General features: G+C 40.8%; 1 protein-coding gene across 1 annotated transcript; it reads right to left on the reverse strand.

The window, feature by feature from the left end:
• Window positions 1-7,352: 7,352 nt before the first annotated feature.
• On the reverse strand, window positions 7,353-14,931 carry LOC142844978 (olfactory receptor 4F6-like). The gene is made up of 2 exons (XM_075963749.1): window positions 14,895-14,931; window positions 7,353-8,296 (listed from the first exon to the last, which is right to left on the reverse strand). Exons 1-2 carry the CDS (start codon window positions 14,929-14,931, stop codon window positions 7,353-7,355), a joined length of 981 nt encoding a protein of 326 aa, XP_075819864.1.
• Between the last annotated feature and the right edge of the window lie 4,434 nt (window positions 14,932-19,365).

The following is a 19,365-nucleotide window of genomic DNA, read 5'->3' on the forward strand; positions in this document are numbered from 1 at the left end:
TCTTGGTCTGCTCTGTACTGTGTCTCAGGGAGCCACTGAGATCTGTCTTGGCCTGCTCTCTTGGCCTACTCTCTTGGTCTGCTCTCTTGGTTTGCTCTCTTGGTCCAGTTTGTTCAGTCACAGCCTGTGCTTCAGGGTTCCTTTGAGGTTGCAGGGGATAGGAGCATTTGGCGGTGGAGTGAGACGTATAACTTGCAGGGTCTGATTGATGAGGTGGCTGTGTTGGAGCAGCCTACCTGCAGGAACGTTGCCTGCTGTCTGGCTAATGAAGCTGAAGCAGGTGGGGGAGGGGTCCAGAGTTTTGTCCCCAAAAAGGAGGGCCAAGAGAGTGTGGTCTCCTGCTGAGTAGGTGGTCACTCCCCTTTTTGCCCTCTCTGTGTATTTGCAGCCTATGTTTCAGAGATCCTCTGAGGTTGCAGGGCTAGGGAGTGGAAGGGAGATATGACGGTTTGGAGATGGAGTGGGACTTCAAAGGTATATTCTTGCCAGGAGGTGGTGGCGCACGCCTTTAATCCCAGCACTCGGGAGGCAGAGGTAGGTGAATCTCTGTGAGTTCGAGGCCAGCCTGGTCTACAAGAGCTAGTTCCAGGACAACCTCTAAAGCTACAGAGAAACCCTGTCTCGAAAAACCAAAAAAAAAAAAAAGGGTATATTCTTTTGTGTTTGGATGAAATAATCTGTAGATTCCTCTTAATTTGTCAGGTTAATAATATTTCTTTGTTTAATTTTTGTCTGGATGTTCTGTCCATTGAGGAGTATGGGGTATTGAAACCTCCCACAATTAATGTATGAAGCTCAATATGTGATTTATGCTTTAGTAATGTTTCTTTATAAATATGGGTGTTCTTACATTTGGGGAATAGATGTTAAGAATTGAGATGTCATCTCGGTGAACTTTTCCATTGATGCATATGAAGTATCGGTTCCCATCTCTTTTCATTAATTTTGGTTTGAATTTTATTTTGTTAGATATTAGAATAGCTACTCCAGCTTGGTTCTTGGGGCTGTTTTCTTAGCAAATCTGTTTCCAACTGTTTATTCTGAGGTACTGTCTATCTGACATTGAGGTGTATTTCTTGTATTATGCATAAGGATGGATCTTGCTTTTTAATAAATTCCTTAGCCTGTGTCTTTTTATTGGAGAATTGAGTCCATTGACATTAGAGATATTAATGACCAGTGATTGTTAATTCCTGTTCATTTTTTTTGTTGATGATAGTGTGTGTATATGTGTTTTCCCTCTTTTGTTTTTATTTCTGGTATGAGATTATATAATTACTGTGTTTTCATGGGTGTAGTTAACTTCCTTGGGTTGGAGTTTTTCTTTTAGTACATTCTTTAGGGCTGGGTTTGTGGATAGATATTGTTTAAATTTGACTTTATCAGGTAATATCTTGTTTTCTCCACTTATGGTGACTCAACGTTTTGCAGGGTATTGGAGTCTGGGTTGGCATTTGTGGTCTCTCAGAGTCTGCAAGATATCTGCCTAGGTCCTTCTGGCTTTTAGAGTCTATATTGAAAAGTCAGGTATAATTCTAATAGGTTTGTCTTTATATGTTACTTGGCCCCTTTCCTTAGTAGCTTTCAATATTCTTTGTTATGTGTTTAGTATTTTGATTAGTGGTGGGGGGTGCTTTGTTATCTGGTTTAATCTATTTGGTATTCTGTAAGCATCTTGTACTTTATATTTACGTCCTTCTTAAGGTTAGGTAATATTTCTTCTGTGATGTTGTTAAAAATATTTTCTGAACCTTAGAGCTGACATTGTTTTTTTCCTATTCCTACTATCCCTTTGCTTGATCTTTTCATAGTGTCCAAAACTTCCTGAATGTTTTGTGTCAGGAATTTTTTTAGATTTTATGTTTTCATTGACCAATGTATCATTTTCTTCTATTGTATCTTCTATGTCTGAGAATCTCTCTTCTGTCTCCTGTCTCCTCTTGGTGAAGCTTGTGTCTGCAGTTCCTGTTCACTCCAGGATTTCCTCAGTTTGTGTTTTCTTTACTGATTCGATTTCCATTTTCAGGTCTTGAACAGTTTCATTGATTTCCTTCACCTGTGTTTTTTCCCTTAGCTTTCTCATTTGTTTGTGTTTTCCTGGGTTTCATTAAGAGATTTATTAATTTCCTTCAAATGTTTGCGTTTCCCTGGATTTCTTTTTGTGTTTTGTTTTGTTTTGTTTTGTTTGTGTTTTTGGTTTTTCAATTCAGGGTTTCTCTGTGGCTTTGGAGCCTGTCCTGGAACTAGCTCTTGTAGGCCAGGCTGGTCTCGAACTCACAGAGATCTGCCTGCCTCTGCCTCCCGAGTGCTGGGATTAAAGGCGTACGCCACTATCGCCCAGCTCCCTCGATTTCTTTAGAGATTTATTTATTTCTTGTTTAAGGACCTCTATTATCTTCATAAAGTTGGTTTTAAGGTCATTTTCTTGTGCTTCAGCTGTGTTGGAATATTCAGGGCTCACTGTAGTAGGATAGGTGGCCTCTAGTCGTGACATACTGCATTGTCTGTTGTTGATTGTGTTCTTAGGTTGGCCTCTAGGTGTCTGGATTTAGGTGTCAATTTCCTAGTTTATCTTGGTGGGATTGGTGTTTCTGTCCCGGCTTTCTCTCTCCTCTCTGGCCTGACTTGCCTGTGGCTCTGGTGCCCGGAGAGTTGTTGGGGAAAGCTGGGCCATTTCTGAGGAATGTTGGAGATGTACAGGTAGGGTCTTACCTGAGGTTGATGGTACTGGCATGGCCTCTGGTAGAGCAGGGGTTTTCTGTCAGGGTCGGGATATGGACTCAGCTTGATTTCTTATAGAACTGAGGGCCATCAGCCCAAGAATGGCACAACCAAGAGTGGGCTGGATCCTGCCCATCAAGCACTAATTGTGAGAATGCTTATAGCCAGATTTACGAAGGCATTTTCTTCATTGAGGTTTCCTTCTTTCAAATAATTCCAGCTTGATAGAAAACTGACCAGCACAATTAACCTCTTGTCAGCTTTCCACACATATACAACACTGTTAAGCTCTTTTCTTTCCTTTTTTTTTATTTTTCCTCTACCCTAAGGCCACACATTGACATCACATGACAATGTAAACATTCTTAAATTTAAAGACCCACAGTCTTTTAAAATACATTTAAAAATTCAGTCTCTTTAAAATTCAAAGTCTTGGGGTAAGGTTGAAATCTGGTGCAAGGGAAACTCCCACTAATCTACAAGGGTGACCCCAGCTAAGGCTCCTAGCAATGGTGGATAGGTAGCCTGAAGTGGCCTCCACCTGTAATCAACTGATGAAATCAAATACCCAAATCCACAGCCAAGCACACAGCCAGGCACCAAGCACGAGTTCTGGAATCATGCTGAAGAGAGAGAGAGGAATGATTGCACAAGCTAGGAATAATTGTGCCAAGGTCATCACAAAGGAACCCATAGAAACAACTTACCTGTGCTCATTGGAGCTCACAGAGTCTGGAACAACAGTTAGGCAACCTGCATGGAAGTGACCCAGGCCCACACTATGTGTGACAGTTGTGTAGCTTTATATACTTGTGGGCCTCCTGGTGCTGGAAGTCTGGCCTGTACACAATGCTTTGCTGACTTCAAGGAGCCTAATCCTCATACGGCGTTGCCTTGCACAGCCTTCATACAAGGGGGAACTGAGTCCTACCTCAACTTGATATGCCATGCTTCATTGACACCCATGGGAGGCCTGTCACCCTTTCTACAGAAACAGAGGAGGAGTAGATTAAGGGGTGGAGTTGGGTGAGGTAACGGGAGGAGAAGATGGTGGGGAAACTTTGGTCTGGATATAAAATAAATGAATACCTTTAATTAACAGTAAAAATTAAAAAAATTATAAGTCTTTTAAAAATCAAAATCTCTCAACTGTGGTTTTTTGTGAAATCAAAATTAAATTAAATTTTTTTTCTTCAAGTGGGAGAACAGGGCACAACCACACTCTGGACAGAGCAAAACCATATCCAGAAAGTTGACACTTCTGGGGTTCACTCATGATCTTCTGGACTCCTTCATGGGCTTGGTCTCTTCTCTGGCTCTGCCCTCTGCAGCAAACACACCTTGTCTTCTCTGCTCAGGCTGGCTCCAATCCACTTCTGATGCTGTTTTTGGTGGTCAGCCCATGGTGCCGGCATCTTCAAAATCCAGGGGCTTTCTGCTGCAACTGGGCTGTACTTTCATCCCTAGGCTCTCCTGGGCTCTCTTCAGGGACTCTAACCCTGCCACACAGTGACAAAGGGAAACTGCTCTCTATGACCAATGCACACCTTCAAAAACAGCACTGCCTGGGCGAATCTTATACTGCCAAGTTCAGTTGCCAGGACAAGGTACAACCTTGTCATGTCAGGAAAACTTTCCACAAGAGTTCACCTCAAGGATGCTGGTTTCTTCTTACCCAGCACTAATTTCTCAGCCCCAGCTGAGCAGCATCAACTGTTCCATGGAAGAAAAGTTTTTATTTTGGTGTTCTGGTATCTTGTTAATTACAGCTGAGTCTTTAGTCCCAGCTAATTAGCTAACTTCAGAATCTTAATTCAATACAGTGAATGCCCTTGATAAACATCCCTCTGAGACTTCACATGCCAGGCCTCTGTGGTCTGCTGTACTTTCAACATGCATCTTGTCCAAGCTCCTACAGAAGAGCTCACTGTGTGTTAACACTCAGTGGCTTTGTAGCCTAAGGTTCCAAAATCTTTCTATAATCCTCCTCAAAAACTACCTGTTCAAGTCTGTCGCAGCCATACCTCATAATCCTGGTACAATTTCTATCCTATTAGGGTTTCTACTGCTGTAATGAAACACCATAACCTAAAAGCAAGTTGGGAAGGAAAGGGTTTATTTAGTTTATACTTCCATTATTGAAAAAAGCCAGGACAGGAACTCAAGGAGCCCAGGAACCTGGAGGCACAAGCTGATGAAGAAGCTTACTGTCTTTCTCCTCCTGGCTCGCTTTCTTATGGAATCCAGAATCTCCAGCCCAATAAAGGCACCAGGGACAATGGGCTGAACCCTTCTTCATCAATCACTAACTCAGAAAAATGCCTATAGCCAGATCTTATGGAGGTGTTTTCCCCACTGAGTTTCTCTCCTTTAGATAACTCTAGCTCGTGTCATGTTGACACAAATGTAGTTAGCATGAGTTATAAGGAGACTCTGCACCAACTTTGAGTGTTGATGAATCAGAACTAATTTTAACAAGGCTTGAAAACAGAGAAATAAAGGAAGTAACTTCAAGGTGAGTATCATTAAAAATGAGTAAAAAGCCAAAGTGAGCATTTGTTGAATGAAATCCAGTATTTGATAAACATGGAAAACCCAACGAGAATACTATAAATGGACGTGTCAGTGAAAAACCATTTGGAGAGCACATCAGACAACTAAGGAAATCAAATCTTGGATGAGAAATGGCAGGAAAGGAGCAGCAATCCATCAAAATAGATTTAATATTTGTACTGTCCTTGTGTTAATTTTAATCACCATGGAGCAAATACTTAGGATAAAGACTTACTTAACAAGGAAACTAAGTCAAATTATAGCTAATGCTAAATCCAAAGCCCTATGATCTGCTTTAAGGTGAGTAGTTTTCTAAAAACTGCAGTGTTCACAGAATCTTCTAACTCAAAGGAAGCTTATTTCTTCTCTGATGCAGGTGCTGGGTTTGCCAACTTTCCTTCTTGGCAGTTCCTCCTTTTGTACTCTATTCAGGGGTTCTCAATCTTCCAAATGATCTGACCCATTAATACAGTTCCTCATGTTGCTGTGACTCCCAACCATAAAATTATTTCATTGCTACTTTGTAACTGCAATTTCGCTACTGTTAGGATGTAAATATCTGATATGTGACCTCTGTAGAGTTGAGACCCATGGTTTGAGACTGCTGTTCCATTACTCCTGTAAGACACCTCAGCTTCCTTGATTCCATTCCAAATGAGAAGTCACACCCTCCTGAGAGACCTGTACTGGACATGGCTCCTGTGCCTCAGGGCCGTGTTCAGCTCTGTACATCTTTCTTTAAACTGACACACTGGTGTCATCAGACAACCCAATCCTCCCATTCTTCTACAAGCTTTCAATCATTCTGCTGATATATTTAAAGTTTTAATAATTTTGATACTTTCTCCTTATTTATTTTCCTATCCCTATGTGTGCATTCTGTTTCCTGTCTTTCTATAAATGCTACTTCTGTGATTATACATTTATATCTCTCTCAAAAACTACTCAACACTTGTTAAAAATGAAAACGTCATAAATTTTGTTTGATTTTATTTGAAATATAGTTTGATTTTATTTGTGATAATAGAATAGGGTAGCACCTTACTTTAAAGTTGAATGATTGGTCTGATGATCTAAATGGAGAACGTTAGCTTCATGATGAGAAAAATTCCGATTAAAATACAACTCAAAGGAAAAGGCAAATTTGGGAAGAGGATGCTTTTCATTACATTCGCTTTATTTTTTTCTTTCCTTCTCCTTGCTTTTGTTTGGTTTTGCTTAAACTCAACTGTTTAGAAATGGAGTTTGACCATGAAGGCTCCTTTAGCACTCTGAGCCCTCTCTGGTCTGGTCTGTGCTGCTGGGAACTCATCTGAAGCAATGGCTTCCCTTGAAAGTCATTCAGTGGAGTTTTATATTGAGTCAACAGTTCTTCATATTAAAGTTTGTCTTTTCAAAAAAATGATGCAGTTTCAGTCTTACTGGTCTTTGAGGAAGCAGATTAGTAAATAAATGATTGATAAACTGAAGGGGTAGAAAATAAATGATCAAAATAGTAAAAAAATCAGAGGAAGTAGAAACTATAAGAATTAAATTTGAAAACAATCTCAAGATTGGAAAGATAAATAGGTAAAAAAAAATCACGTACCGATTTTTACAAGTTTATCATTATTGCATTCATCATTATACCCATGCAGTATTATTGGTGAGGAATGACATGCACAAACTTTAATTTTTTAGTACATATGTTTTTATTAAGATAGATGATTCTATTTCATGTGTATGAGTGATTTGCTTGCAAGTATGCATGTATACCAATGAATGCTGCCTTTAGCAGAGGCCAGAAGTGGCAATTTGACTCATTTAAACTGGAATTACAGACAGTTTGTGAACCTTCATGTGGGCTCTGGAAACCAATTCTTGGTCCTATGTAAAAACACTGACTGATCTAAACTATTGAGCAATCTCTCTAGTCCATCATGTCTCTTACAGAAACTATTTATTAGTTGGTATTTTACTTTTGGGGAAAGCAAGTGAAGGCATATCAAATTTTGGTACACAAAACATTCTGGATAAATACAACACAGTCAATGTAGCAATATCCATCTGAAATTCTAATATAATTTGTGTGCTTTATATTAAGAAATTTTATTGTAATTAATAAACTGACTACATTGTCTTCTCATTGCCACCTTCATCTCTTTATTCCTAAGTGTATAGATCACTGGGTTTAGAAAAGGGGTAATAACTGCATCAAAGAGAGCAAGAAATTTATCTAGATGTGATGTTGGAAATGGCCACACGTAGAAGAAGATTATTGGTCCAAAGAACAAAATGACCACCATGACATGAGCTGACAGAGTGGAGAGGGCCTTAGATAAACTACCCAAAGATTTCTTTTGAACAGTCATCAAAATAAACACATAGGAGATGATCAGAATTAAAAAGGAGGCCACAGAAATGAACCCACTATTGGCAGTAACCATGAACCCCAAGGTGTATGTGTCCATACAAGCCAGTTTAATAAACCAAGGGAGGTCACAGAAAAAGCTGTCTAGTTCATTAGGGCCACAGAAGGGTAAGTCTATGACAAAAATCAACTGAGTCACTGAGTGAATGAAGCCAGTAATCCAGGAAGCAACTAAAACCAAAATGCACTTTTTTGGACTCATGATAGTCAAGTAGTGCAGGGGCTTACATATGGCAACATATCGGTCAAAAGCCATGGCTATGAGCAGCACCATCTCAGTGCCTCCAACTGCATGGATTAGGAAGATCTGAGTGATACAGCCCCCAAAAGAGATGGTTTTGTGCCTTCTGAAAAGGTCGTAAATCATTTTTGGTGCTGTGGAGGAGCTAAATATCAAGTCGAGAAAGGAAAGATTGGCTAAGAGGAAGTACATAGGGGACTGTAAATGGGGGTCTAAAGTCACAGTTAGCACAATGAGAAAATTCCCCAACAGACTTGCCACGTAGAACATACAGGAAAAGAGGAAGAGGAAGAGCTGGGTTGTCCATGAGTTGGAGAGTCCCAGGAAGACAATTTCAGATACTACAGAGCAGTTTGCTTCACCCATTGACTCTTTTGGCTGTGACAACTCTCATGTCATCTGAAACAGGAGAGCAAGGAGAAACTCTGATTTAGGACGAGCAATGCTTAATTGACAAAGTCACATGAATGATTAATATGCCGTTGGAGACAGTTTAAGTAAAAGCTTGGAGAATTCTGAGCACAGGAGAAATAGCCTTCTCCATGTAAGAATTCCCCAGTTGTTGACTCAATATGAAGTGGTCAGCCCTGAAATTATATACTTGCAAGTAACATTATATGTACTGAGCAGATTGTACTTATGTATTTATGAGTATATGTATGTAGAATCAATGAAAGGAAAGATGTCATGAGCTTGAAACAAAGCAAGGGGCAAATACATGGATGCAATCAGAGGGAGGTAAGTGACATAATTATAATTTCAAAATATAAAAAAATAAGATGTGCTTCTTCCAGGTCAAATAAATGCAATTAATATTCCTGACATAGACCGTTGTTAAAAAAAATACTAAACTAATTAACTCTTTCACTTACTTGGATAACATATTTCTTTTATTTTAAAAATCCAATTTTGTAGTCATATTTTTGAGTTGACTCTGAGCTAAAGGCTTTTTGGATATTAAATGTGAAGAAATTGTTAAGTGATGGTGGTATTCACAACTGGAACATTCTTTAATATATACTAATATTAAATATATGATTACATTAAATGCCCATATACACATTTCCAGGCAAGAGATGGGCATTTCTCTTATCTCTATATTGAGATGACAAGGTGAAAAAATGGGGCAAAGGATGCAGGTTTATGGCACTCATTGTGTGACTTGGAGAAATTAAAAAAGGGCATGAATACTCTGGAGCAGATTCTGTCTGATACTCAGTTGCGGAAAAAAAAATGATAAACATCAAGTGAAAGAGGCAACCAGAATGAGGGCAGTATGTCATGATCCTCCACACAGAAGTGAGAACGAACATGTCAGAGGATCTGGTGAGGACCTGTCTCTTTGTAGGTAAATACTCCTAAGTTCATTCACAACTAAACATATGGAAAAATAGCAACATAACAGCCTTTTATTATTATTTAGACAGGTATTTAAATATTTGACAAAATACAAGGTTTGGTGGAGAAGCAAGCATTCTCACATCTGTTAGCAGAGAAAGCAAGAGGTTAGGTTTCAAATGCCGTCTGAGTTTTTACATAAGTGTTTTTGCATTGGTTCAGCACTTATGTCTTTAAGATTGAAAATTCTAGAGTGTATTCATGTGTATGTTTCTGTGAATAAGGTAGACAGTGAAAGAACATTTTTTTTTTGTTATTTTGGCTAAAGTACTGTTTTCAAGCTCAATGTCTTGAAAATGCCTTCCATGAAAGTAGAGACATAACATTGACCAGCTGGAATAATGTCCACAAACAATGTCCACACTTGCTTATTACATTTTTACAAACTATAGTAACTTATTCCCTTTTAAACCATTGTTAACTTGAAAGTTTAAAAATTGCAATATTCTAAGAAGAGTTATTCACCTAGGTCCTGTGTCACATTAAATTTAATTTAAAAATCTGGAAATCAGCTGTGGACATAGTTGGTGGACTGTCGAGCTGGTTAATTCTCTGCATCTATTTAAATCTCAGTTCCCCAGGTGTGAAACTTGCTATTTGTTTCTCAGAATGACTATGCTTTAAAGGAGGGCAGAACTGGGACTGAAGCTGATGCTAGGACAGGGGTCGCTCTTCTCAAATTGACAACGGGCATCATTGAGAGGCCAACATCCACAAACTCACTGAATGTAGAGAGTTTGAGCTCGTGCCTGTCTGGAGCCTTCACTTGTATGTTCTAGTCTCTCTGGTGAGGGAAGGTACTCTGAAGGGTACTGAAAGAGAAACATGGACACCAAACCAGTCACAAAATCCTCAACGTAAAATCTGTCCTGCTTGCCAGGTGTGCTGGGGCCATGGTGGCACAGAACTTGTGAGAAGAGCCAACCAATGTCTGATGTCAATGCCATGAGAGAGAGTCAATGCCTTATATTGTGTGGGATGGTTAAGAACCAGAGACTTAGGGCAGAATCAAAATGAATGGGGAAAAATCATTAAAATGATTACTAATAATATTCTTCTCTAATCATAGATTGATGCCTTGTTCAGTCAGTATCTGAGAAGCTTCCTCTGGTAGATGAGAGTGAGTGCTCAACCACAGCAGACAAAACGCAGGAGGAAGAGTCTAAATTGAGGGCCTCCATCAGGTCCGTCCCCTCTGCACTTGGGGAAGGGAAGAAAGATTGTAGGAACCAGAGAGGCTGGAGGATGCAAGGAGAGCATGAGCCACTGAACCAACTAAGTGGGTGCATATGGCCTCAGAGAGACTGAAGTGGGAAGTATGGGGTTTGCACGGCTCCTCACCAGGTTCTCTGTGTGTGTTAAGGTGTTTTTGTGGGACTTTTAACACTGAGCGTGTATCTCTGACCCCTTTGCCTGCTCTTAGGACTCTCTTCTTTCACAGGGTTGCCTTGTCCAGCCTCCATTTGAGGGCTTTTGCCTTGTCTTATTGTACCTTGCTTTGTCATGTTTGGTTGGTGTCTCTTGGAACCTACTCCCTCCTGCAGGGAACCAAAGGCAGAGGGGACCTAGTGGAGAGGACCTGGGGAAGAAGATAGGTGAGGGAGTGGGGAACAGTCGAGGGAGAGGAAACTGTGACAGGTTGCATTGTCTGAGAGCAGAAATACATCTTCATTTAACAAAAGGGCAGAAAAGTAGTTTAAATCTAATACTTCAGTGAAAACAGATTGAAGACTGAATAGTGTTTATTAATGAGGATTCAGACCTCAGTTCCACTGTCTTACCTGTGTTCATCTGAGTGCAAGAGTCTGTGCTCACACTTCCGCTGCTATGTGTGAAGTGTAACAGGAAATGCCTCAGGGTTCTCTACAGAGTAGGGCATTCCCTCCTGTGCTCAGGGCAGCTCATCCTTTCCTGGGCCAACATCAACAGGCAATGGACTTTAAATCATGTGAAATTAGCATCGATGGAGCAGGCTGATAATGCTAGAGTTTTTGTTAAAATCACAAGTCAACATTTGAAACAGATCAGGAAAAGACTGGCTATTTACTTTTTCTTTTCAATTATTAAAAGATGTTGAAGTAAATTAGAAGTTTCTGGATAGTGCTGAAAAATTTCCTCAAGAGTTCAATATAATCACCAGAAGCTTCTCCACTGTATCCTCTTCCTGGGATGTACAGAGAGAGGTCAGGACATTGCTCAGTGTCCTAGAAGTTATGTAGAGAGGACATTAGACCTGCATGCTTTTACATGAGTCCTTAGTGCTCCTGGGACAGACTGAAAGGCTACTATCACCCCAGTGAAACTTTGCTGCATGTTTGTGACAGTCTTTTGATTCTAAACTAAGATAACAAAGGTCCACGAAGGGTGAGGACTCTGCTTAAGCCTTAGAACAAACTGTTGGAAAATCTGAGTAAGTGTGTTTCCCTCTTGGTCTCATCAGTCCAGATTTATTTATTATTTCATTCCACCTCCTTATTTTTCTATGATTGTCCTACACTTTGTGTCCTGCCTGTGGATCAAGGAATCACAATACATTACTTGGATGAAATTTTAAGAAGAGAAGGTTTTGAAGGTTTTATCACATAGTATAAATCAAGTTTTAATCAATTGTTTGCCAATCATCCCATATTGATGATACAATATGAGAATGTCTCTTAACAGCTTATTGTATATCTATATAAATATTGTATTTAGTTAGAATTCAGCCCTTCAACATATCTATCTATCTATCTATCTATCTATCTATCTATCTATCTATCATCTATCTATCTATCATCTATCTATCTATCTATCTATCTATCTATCTATCTATCTATATGAACCCTAGCTTCTTTACTGTTTTCCAAAATTATTGATATTTTTCCCACCTGGCTACACTTCAATTCTTATTTTATTCCCTTTGTGGAACACACATGTAAGACTTCCATGAAAATGCCACTGGAGTAATATCTACCATGTTGAACACCTCATGGCTTTGCTCATTCCTCTGATTTGTATATTTTACTTGATATGTTGCAATTTCCACATTGAATTTATTTTTATAGTTGATTAGGTTTTTCTTCTGCTCAATGTGTTTCCATTGAATTTCTGATTTTCTTCAAAGATAGTTCTATCAGTGGGATAGACAGAGGTGCAAGGAAGTGCTGGATAGGTAGGTCAGAACGAGCAAACACACACACACACACACACACGTATGATCACAGCCACATGCGTGTGCACTTACACAAAGTTCAAAAGTCAGCATCTGAGTCTTGCTGTGAGCCTATTGCTATTGCACTGCTGTATAAAAAAGGAACAAGTCGGGCCATTGAAAACGTGGTACTGCTGACAGAAGAGGACAGGAGAGCGATTGAATTAATTTCGTGGGGCTGTCGTAACAAACTCCCATGAACTGAGTTGCTTGAAACAGCAGAAATGTGCACCTGACCAGTGATCCCACTGCTGCCAATATCACCACCTCCATTCCATGTTGACCACCACTACCCACTCCCATGCAGCTGCTACCACCACCATCACCGCCGCTGCCACCATGGCTGCCTATATCCCTGTACTTTCTGTCCATTGCATGCACATCAATCTCCAATTATTTCTCAATTCTGTGGTCTCGATCCCTGGAACCAACATCTGTCGGGAGAGAGGCTTGTTTTTAGCTTGGTGTTTTATACAGCATATTCAGTTCACTGGGGTCCGTGACAGCCTGGTGGTGGAAGTTGGCCAGTACACAGAGGCGCACTGTGGCCACTTCTGTTTACATCTTGGCAGCTCAGAAGAGAGAGCTCAGGCTGGAGCTACAGGTGGATGTAACCTTTAAGGTGTCCTGCCGCCCATTTCTGCTAGCCAGGCTGCAAGTTGCAAAGGCCCCAGCGCTTCCTAAGCAGTGCCAGCTAGCTGGAGATGGAGTTCAAGCACAGAAGCCTGTGTGTCAGGGTATTTCACACTTAATCCACAGCACCTGTGCTTTCAAGGAGGTTCTGAAGGGCAGTAACTACTGCTAGGCACAGCATGGTTTCTACACATAAAAGTGAAGTGTGGAAATTCATTATGACTCCATCTAGAAGCTCCCGTCGCATTTTTCAAGGGTTCTGACCCCTGATCTGGGCAGGGTAAATTTAAGGGAAAGCCCTCTTTTTTTTGGGGGGGGGGGAGTAGGGGGAAGACAAGGGAAAGAGGAAGAAGGAGGGTAAATCTAAACAAAGTGTGATGATTCATATGCATGAAAATGTCATAAAGACCCCCCTTTTTGTACCCTCACTGACAAAAATTAATAACAAAATATAACCTCAAGTTCAGGGATAGAGAAAACTAGTTTGGAGAAGAGTGTGTGTTAGGTGGATTGAAGCCAGCAGTATGTATCTCATTTGCTTTGGGGATCATATGTATTTTCTGTTTATTTCAGAGGTAAGTTATAACAAGGAACAAAACTCTCCTGAGGAGCTGTTTTGTTAATTTTTAAATTTAGTTAAGAATATGAAGTGAATCATATGTAATAGACACTACTCTAGGAATAAGCACAAAAGATAGACGGCCTTACCTGGAATTTGGAATGTGGACTCCTCATCTCATGTCATTTTTTAAAAAAGATTTATTTATTTATTTAGTATGTATACAGTGTTCTGTCTGTTTGTATGCTTACTCACCAGAAGAGGGCACCAGATCTCATTATAGATGGCTGTGAGCCACCATGTGGTTGCTGGGAACTGAACTCAGGACCTCTGGAGGAGCAGTCTGTGCTTTTAACCTCTGAGCCACCTCTCCAGCCCCCCCCCCCCATGTTATTTTTAATATATTTATGTTGAACTATTTTTGAAATCTTGATAATGGAAGCCACTCACTTAATAACAGTCTTGATTCTTTTTAGGGGATGAAATGGTTGGATTTTTCTTTGTGGTGTTAAATATTAATTATAGCACACCTTTTTCTACTTTCTAGGTATCTTAGAGTATCCTTGGAGGAGTTTGAGTTAGGAGAAAAACATCTGTTAAATTTTATTCTCAGGGGCTGGAGAGATGGCTCAGCGGTGAAGAGCACTGCTTGCTCTTCCAAAGGTCCTGAGTTCAATTCCTGGCAACCACATGGTGGCTCACAACCATCTGGAATGAGGTCTTGTGCCCTCTTCTGGCCTGCAGATATACACACAGACAGAATATTGTATACATAATAAATAAATAAATATTAAAAAATTATTCTCAACACCTTAAAATATTTAATATGGACTTGGGATGAGAGTTGAAGTTTTGGTTTGGTTTTTTGAGACAGGGTTTCTCTGGCTCTGTTGGAATGTTGTTTTGTAGACCAGCCTGGCCACGAACTCATGGGGATCCATCTGCCTCTGCCTCTTGAATACTGGTATTAAAGGATAGCACCATCACTGTCTGGTTGGGAGCTGAAGTTTTAAAAAGGGAGGGAGCATCTACACAAGGGTACACGAGAACTGGAAAAGGAGAATCCATCTCCGTGTTCTAAGTGTGTCGTAAGATGGTTACATCAGTTTCATCTTCTGGTGTTTGAGAAACTCAGACTAAAACAAACAAGCAAACAAACAAAAAATATAAACAAACGAACAAACAGAACCCCTCCAAAACAGTAACTGTTGTGAACTCTTGATCATCCTTTATTCCTCCAGGAGTCACCTCAAACCAGAGTCCTGGAATAATGGTCCCTGATCACTGTCTTTGAGTGGCTACTAAGTTTTCCATTTGCAGCGAACTTTGAAAAACATGAAAACAGTAAAGAACAAAGGGTCTTGGACTAGAGAGATGGCTCAGAGGTTAAGAGCACTGGCCGCTCTTGAGTTAAATTCCCAGCAACCACACGGCTGCTTTCAACCTTCTATAATGAGATCTGGTGCCCTCTTCTGGCACACAGTCACAAATGCAGGCAGGACACTGTTTACAAAATAAATAAACCTTAAAAAAAAAAAAGCAAATGGTCTTTCCTAATTAAGAAGTACTGAAGTCAGGGATGGTAATGCCTCCAGAAGATCCTTTATTGTATAGGATTGTTTTGGCTATCCTGGGTTTTTTGTTTTTCCATATAAAGTTGATTATTGTCCTCTCCAGATCTGTGAAGAATTTTGATGGGATCTTGATTGGGATTGCATTGAATCTATAAATTGCCTTTGGTAGAATTGCCATTTTTACTATGTTGATCCTCCCAATCCAAGAGCAAGGGATGTCCATCCATTTTTTGGTATCCTCTTCAATTTCTTTCTTCAATGCCTTAAAGTTCTTGTCAAATAGATCTTTCACTTCCTTGGTTAGATTTACCCCAAGATATTTTATGCTGTTTGTGGCTATCGTGAATGGAGAAGCTTCTCTGATTTCCCTCTCTGCTTCCATATCCTTTGAGTATAGGAGGGCGACTGATTTTTTGGAGTTGATCTTGTATCCTGCCACATTACTAAAGGTGTTTATCAGCTGTAAAAGTTCTTTGGTGGAATTTTGGGGGTCGCTTATGTACACTATCATATCATCTGCGAATAACGAAAGTTTCACTTCTTCCTTTCCAATTCGAATCACCTTGATCCCATTATGCTGTCTTATTGCTATTGCTAGAACTTCCAGCACTATATTGAAGAGGTATGGCGAAAGTGGGCAGCCTTGTCGTGTTCCTAAGTTAAGCGGGATGGCTTTGAGTTTCTCTCCGTTTAATTTGATGTTAGTTGTCGGCTTGCTGTATATAGCTTTTATTATATTTAGGTATACCCTTGTATCCCTAATCTCTCCAAGACTTTTAACATAAATGGATGTTGAATTTTGTCAAATGCTTTTTCAGCATCTAATGAAATGATCATATGGTTTTTTTCTTTCAGTTTATTTATATGATGGATTACATTGATAGATTTTCGTATGTTGAACCAGCCCTGCATCTCAGGAATGAAGCCTACTTGATCATAATGGATAATTTTTCGGATGTGTTCTTGGATTCGGTTTGCCAGTATTTTGTTGAGGATTTTTGCGTCGATATTCATGAGTGAGATCGGCCTGTAATTCTCTTTCCTGGTTGAGTCTTTGTGTGGTTTTGGTATCAGAGTAACTGTAGCTTCATAAAAGGAATTTGGTAATGACCCTTCTGTTTCTATATTGTGGAATACATTGAGGAGTATAGGTATTAGGTCTTCTTGGAAGTTCTGGTAGAATTCCGCATTGAAACTATCTGGCCCTGGGCTTTTTTTCCGAGCTACAGTAATGAAAACAGGGTGGTACTGCCATAAAAACAGAGAAGTCGACCAATGGAATCGTATAGAAGACCCGGACTTTATCCCACAAACCTATGAACACCTCATTTTTGATAAAGGAGCTAAAAGTATACATTGGAAGAAAGAAAGCATCTTCAACAAATGGTGCTGGCACAACTGGATGTCAACTTGTAGAAGAATGAAAATAGACCCATATCTATCACCGTGCACAAAACTCAAGTCCAAATGGATTAAAGACCTCAATATCAGCCCGAAAACACTGAATCTGATAGAAGAGAAAGTGGGCAATACCCTACAACAGATGGGCACAGGCGATCGCTTCTTAGGTATAACCCCAGAAGCACAGACATTAAGGGCAACATTGAATAAATGGGACCTACTAAAACTGAGGAGCTTCTGTAAAGCAAAGGACACTGTCACTAAGACACAAAGGCAACCTACTGACTGGGAGAAGATCTTCACCAACCCCGCAACAGACAAAGGTCTGATCTCCAAAATATATAGAGAACTCAAGAAACTAGACTTTAAAAGGCTAATTAACCCAATTAAAAAATGGGGCGCTGAACTGAACAGAGAATTCTCAACAGAAGAAGTTCAAATGGCCAAAAGACACTTAAGGTCATGCTCAACCTCCTTAGCGATCAGGGAAATGCAAATCAAAACAACTTTGAGATATCATCTTACACCTGTAAGACTGGCTAAAGTCAAAAACACCAAGGATAGCCTTTGCTGGAGAGGCTGTGGAGGAAGGGGTACCCTCATCCATTGCTGGTGGGAATGCAATCTTGTGCAACCACTGTGGAAGTCAGTGTTTCGGTTTCTCAGGAAATTCGGGATCAACCTACCCCTGGACCCAGCAATACCACTCTTGGGAATTTACCCAAGAGATGTTCTATCACATGTCAAAAGCATTTGTTCAACTATGTTCATAGCAGTATTATTTTTGTAATAGCCAGAACCTGGAAACAACCTAGATGCCCTTCAATGGAAGAATGGATGAAGAAAGTATGGAATATATACACACTAGAGTACTACGCTGCGGTAAAAAACAATGACTTCTCGAAATTTGCATGCAAATGGATGGAAATAGAAAACACTATCCTGAGTGAGGTATCCCAGACCCAAAAAGATGAACATGGGATGTACTCACTCATAATTGGTTTCTAGCCATAAATAGGGCTCACGGAGTCTACAATAGGCGAATCTAAAGAAGCTAAGTAAGAAGGTGAACCCAAGGAAAAACATATCGTTATCCTCTTGGATAAGGGAAGTAGACAAAATTGCCGGGGAGAAAAGTGGGATCTTGGGGGTGGGGTGGGATGGGGGTTAGGGGAGATGGGGAGAGAAAAGGTAGAAGGGAAGGAGGGGGGACTTAGGGAAACAGGAGGATCGGGATAAAGGAAGGTTGGATAGGGGAGCACGGAACCACAATTCTTAGTTAAGGGACCCACTTTAGGGTGGGCAGGGGACCTGACCCTAGAGGGGCTCCCAGGTGCCCAAGCTGAGGTCCCCAGTTAGTTTCCTGGGCAGCTGAGGATAGGGAACCTGAAATGACCCTACCCTAGAGCAATACTGACGAATATATTGCATATCATCCTAGAACTTGCATCTGGCGATGGATGGAGATAGAGACAGAGACCCACACTGGAGCACTGGACTGAGCTCCCAAGGTCCCAATGAGGAGCAGAAAGAGTGAGAACATGAGCAAAGATGTCGGGACCACGAGGAGTGCACCCACCCACTGAGACAGTGGAGATGATCTACTGGGAGCTCACCAAGGCCAGCTGGACTGTTACCAGAAAAAGCATGGGATAAAACTGGACTCTCGGAACATGGCGAACAATGAGGGCTGATGAGACGCCAAGGACATTGGCACGCGGTTTTGATCCTATGCAATGTGCTGGCTTGGTGGGAGCCTAGCCAGGCTGGATGTTCACCTTCCTAGATATGGACGGAGGGCGGAGGACCTAGGACTTACCAAAGGGCAGGGAACCCTGACAGCTCTTTGGACTGGAAAGGGAGGGAGAGAGGAGTGGGGGGAAGGGGAGAGGGGTGGGAGGAGGGGGAGAAGAGTGGGAGGAGGGAGAGAAGTGTGGGAGGAGGGGGAGGGAAATGGGAGGCTGGTGGGAGGAGGTGGAAATTTGTTTTTTTTTTCTTTTCTTTATCCTCCTTTTATCAATAAAAAAATTAAAAAAAAAAGAAGTACTGCCATTGTCTGGCGGTGTTCTTTTGGAGTGCACTAACATTTCCTGGGAATAATGATATGAATTTGTGTGGCTATAGTGACGGACCGTCGTTCAAAATAAACGGTTTTGAATTTGGTACTACAACCCTGCTCATGGGGGCGTTGTTCAGCAACTTCTTTTCTGAACACACACCCACTTCGCTCACAAGCCTGTCTAATTTCTGCTGCCTGGAAGCCATTCCCACCTACTACTTCTTAGTCACCAGGGTTTCTGTTTTCTGGTGGCTAAAGAGCTCTGCTTCGTGTCCTCTTCCTTTTATCTCAGACATTGCTATTTGTGTTTTGGTGAGAGAGCCAAGAACAAGCACCAGAGCACAGGGAAGAACTAGATTTAGGACTGTGTGTGTGGGTGGATGCGGGGATTGGAGGTGCTGATACAGGGTGTGGGAAGGGTCAATGAAGAGACCCGTGTTCATAGGGCCTAGCTCAGCACCTGGCATCAAGTAACTGCTTCACAACTATTCGTTTAAAGCTAAGTTATAGTTATTGATTTTCATGCTCTGTTTTGCAAAAATTATTTGTTTGCTCACAATCAGCATAAACAGAATATAAGATGCAAAAAAATCAAAACCAGGAAAAATATACCTAAGGATGAATAC

Source organism: Microtus pennsylvanicus, chromosome 2 (assembly GCF_037038515.1).
Source record: "Microtus pennsylvanicus isolate mMicPen1 chromosome 2, mMicPen1.hap1, whole genome shotgun sequence".
In the NCBI taxonomy this organism is placed as follows: Eukaryota; Metazoa; Chordata; class Mammalia; order Rodentia; family Cricetidae; genus Microtus; species Microtus pennsylvanicus.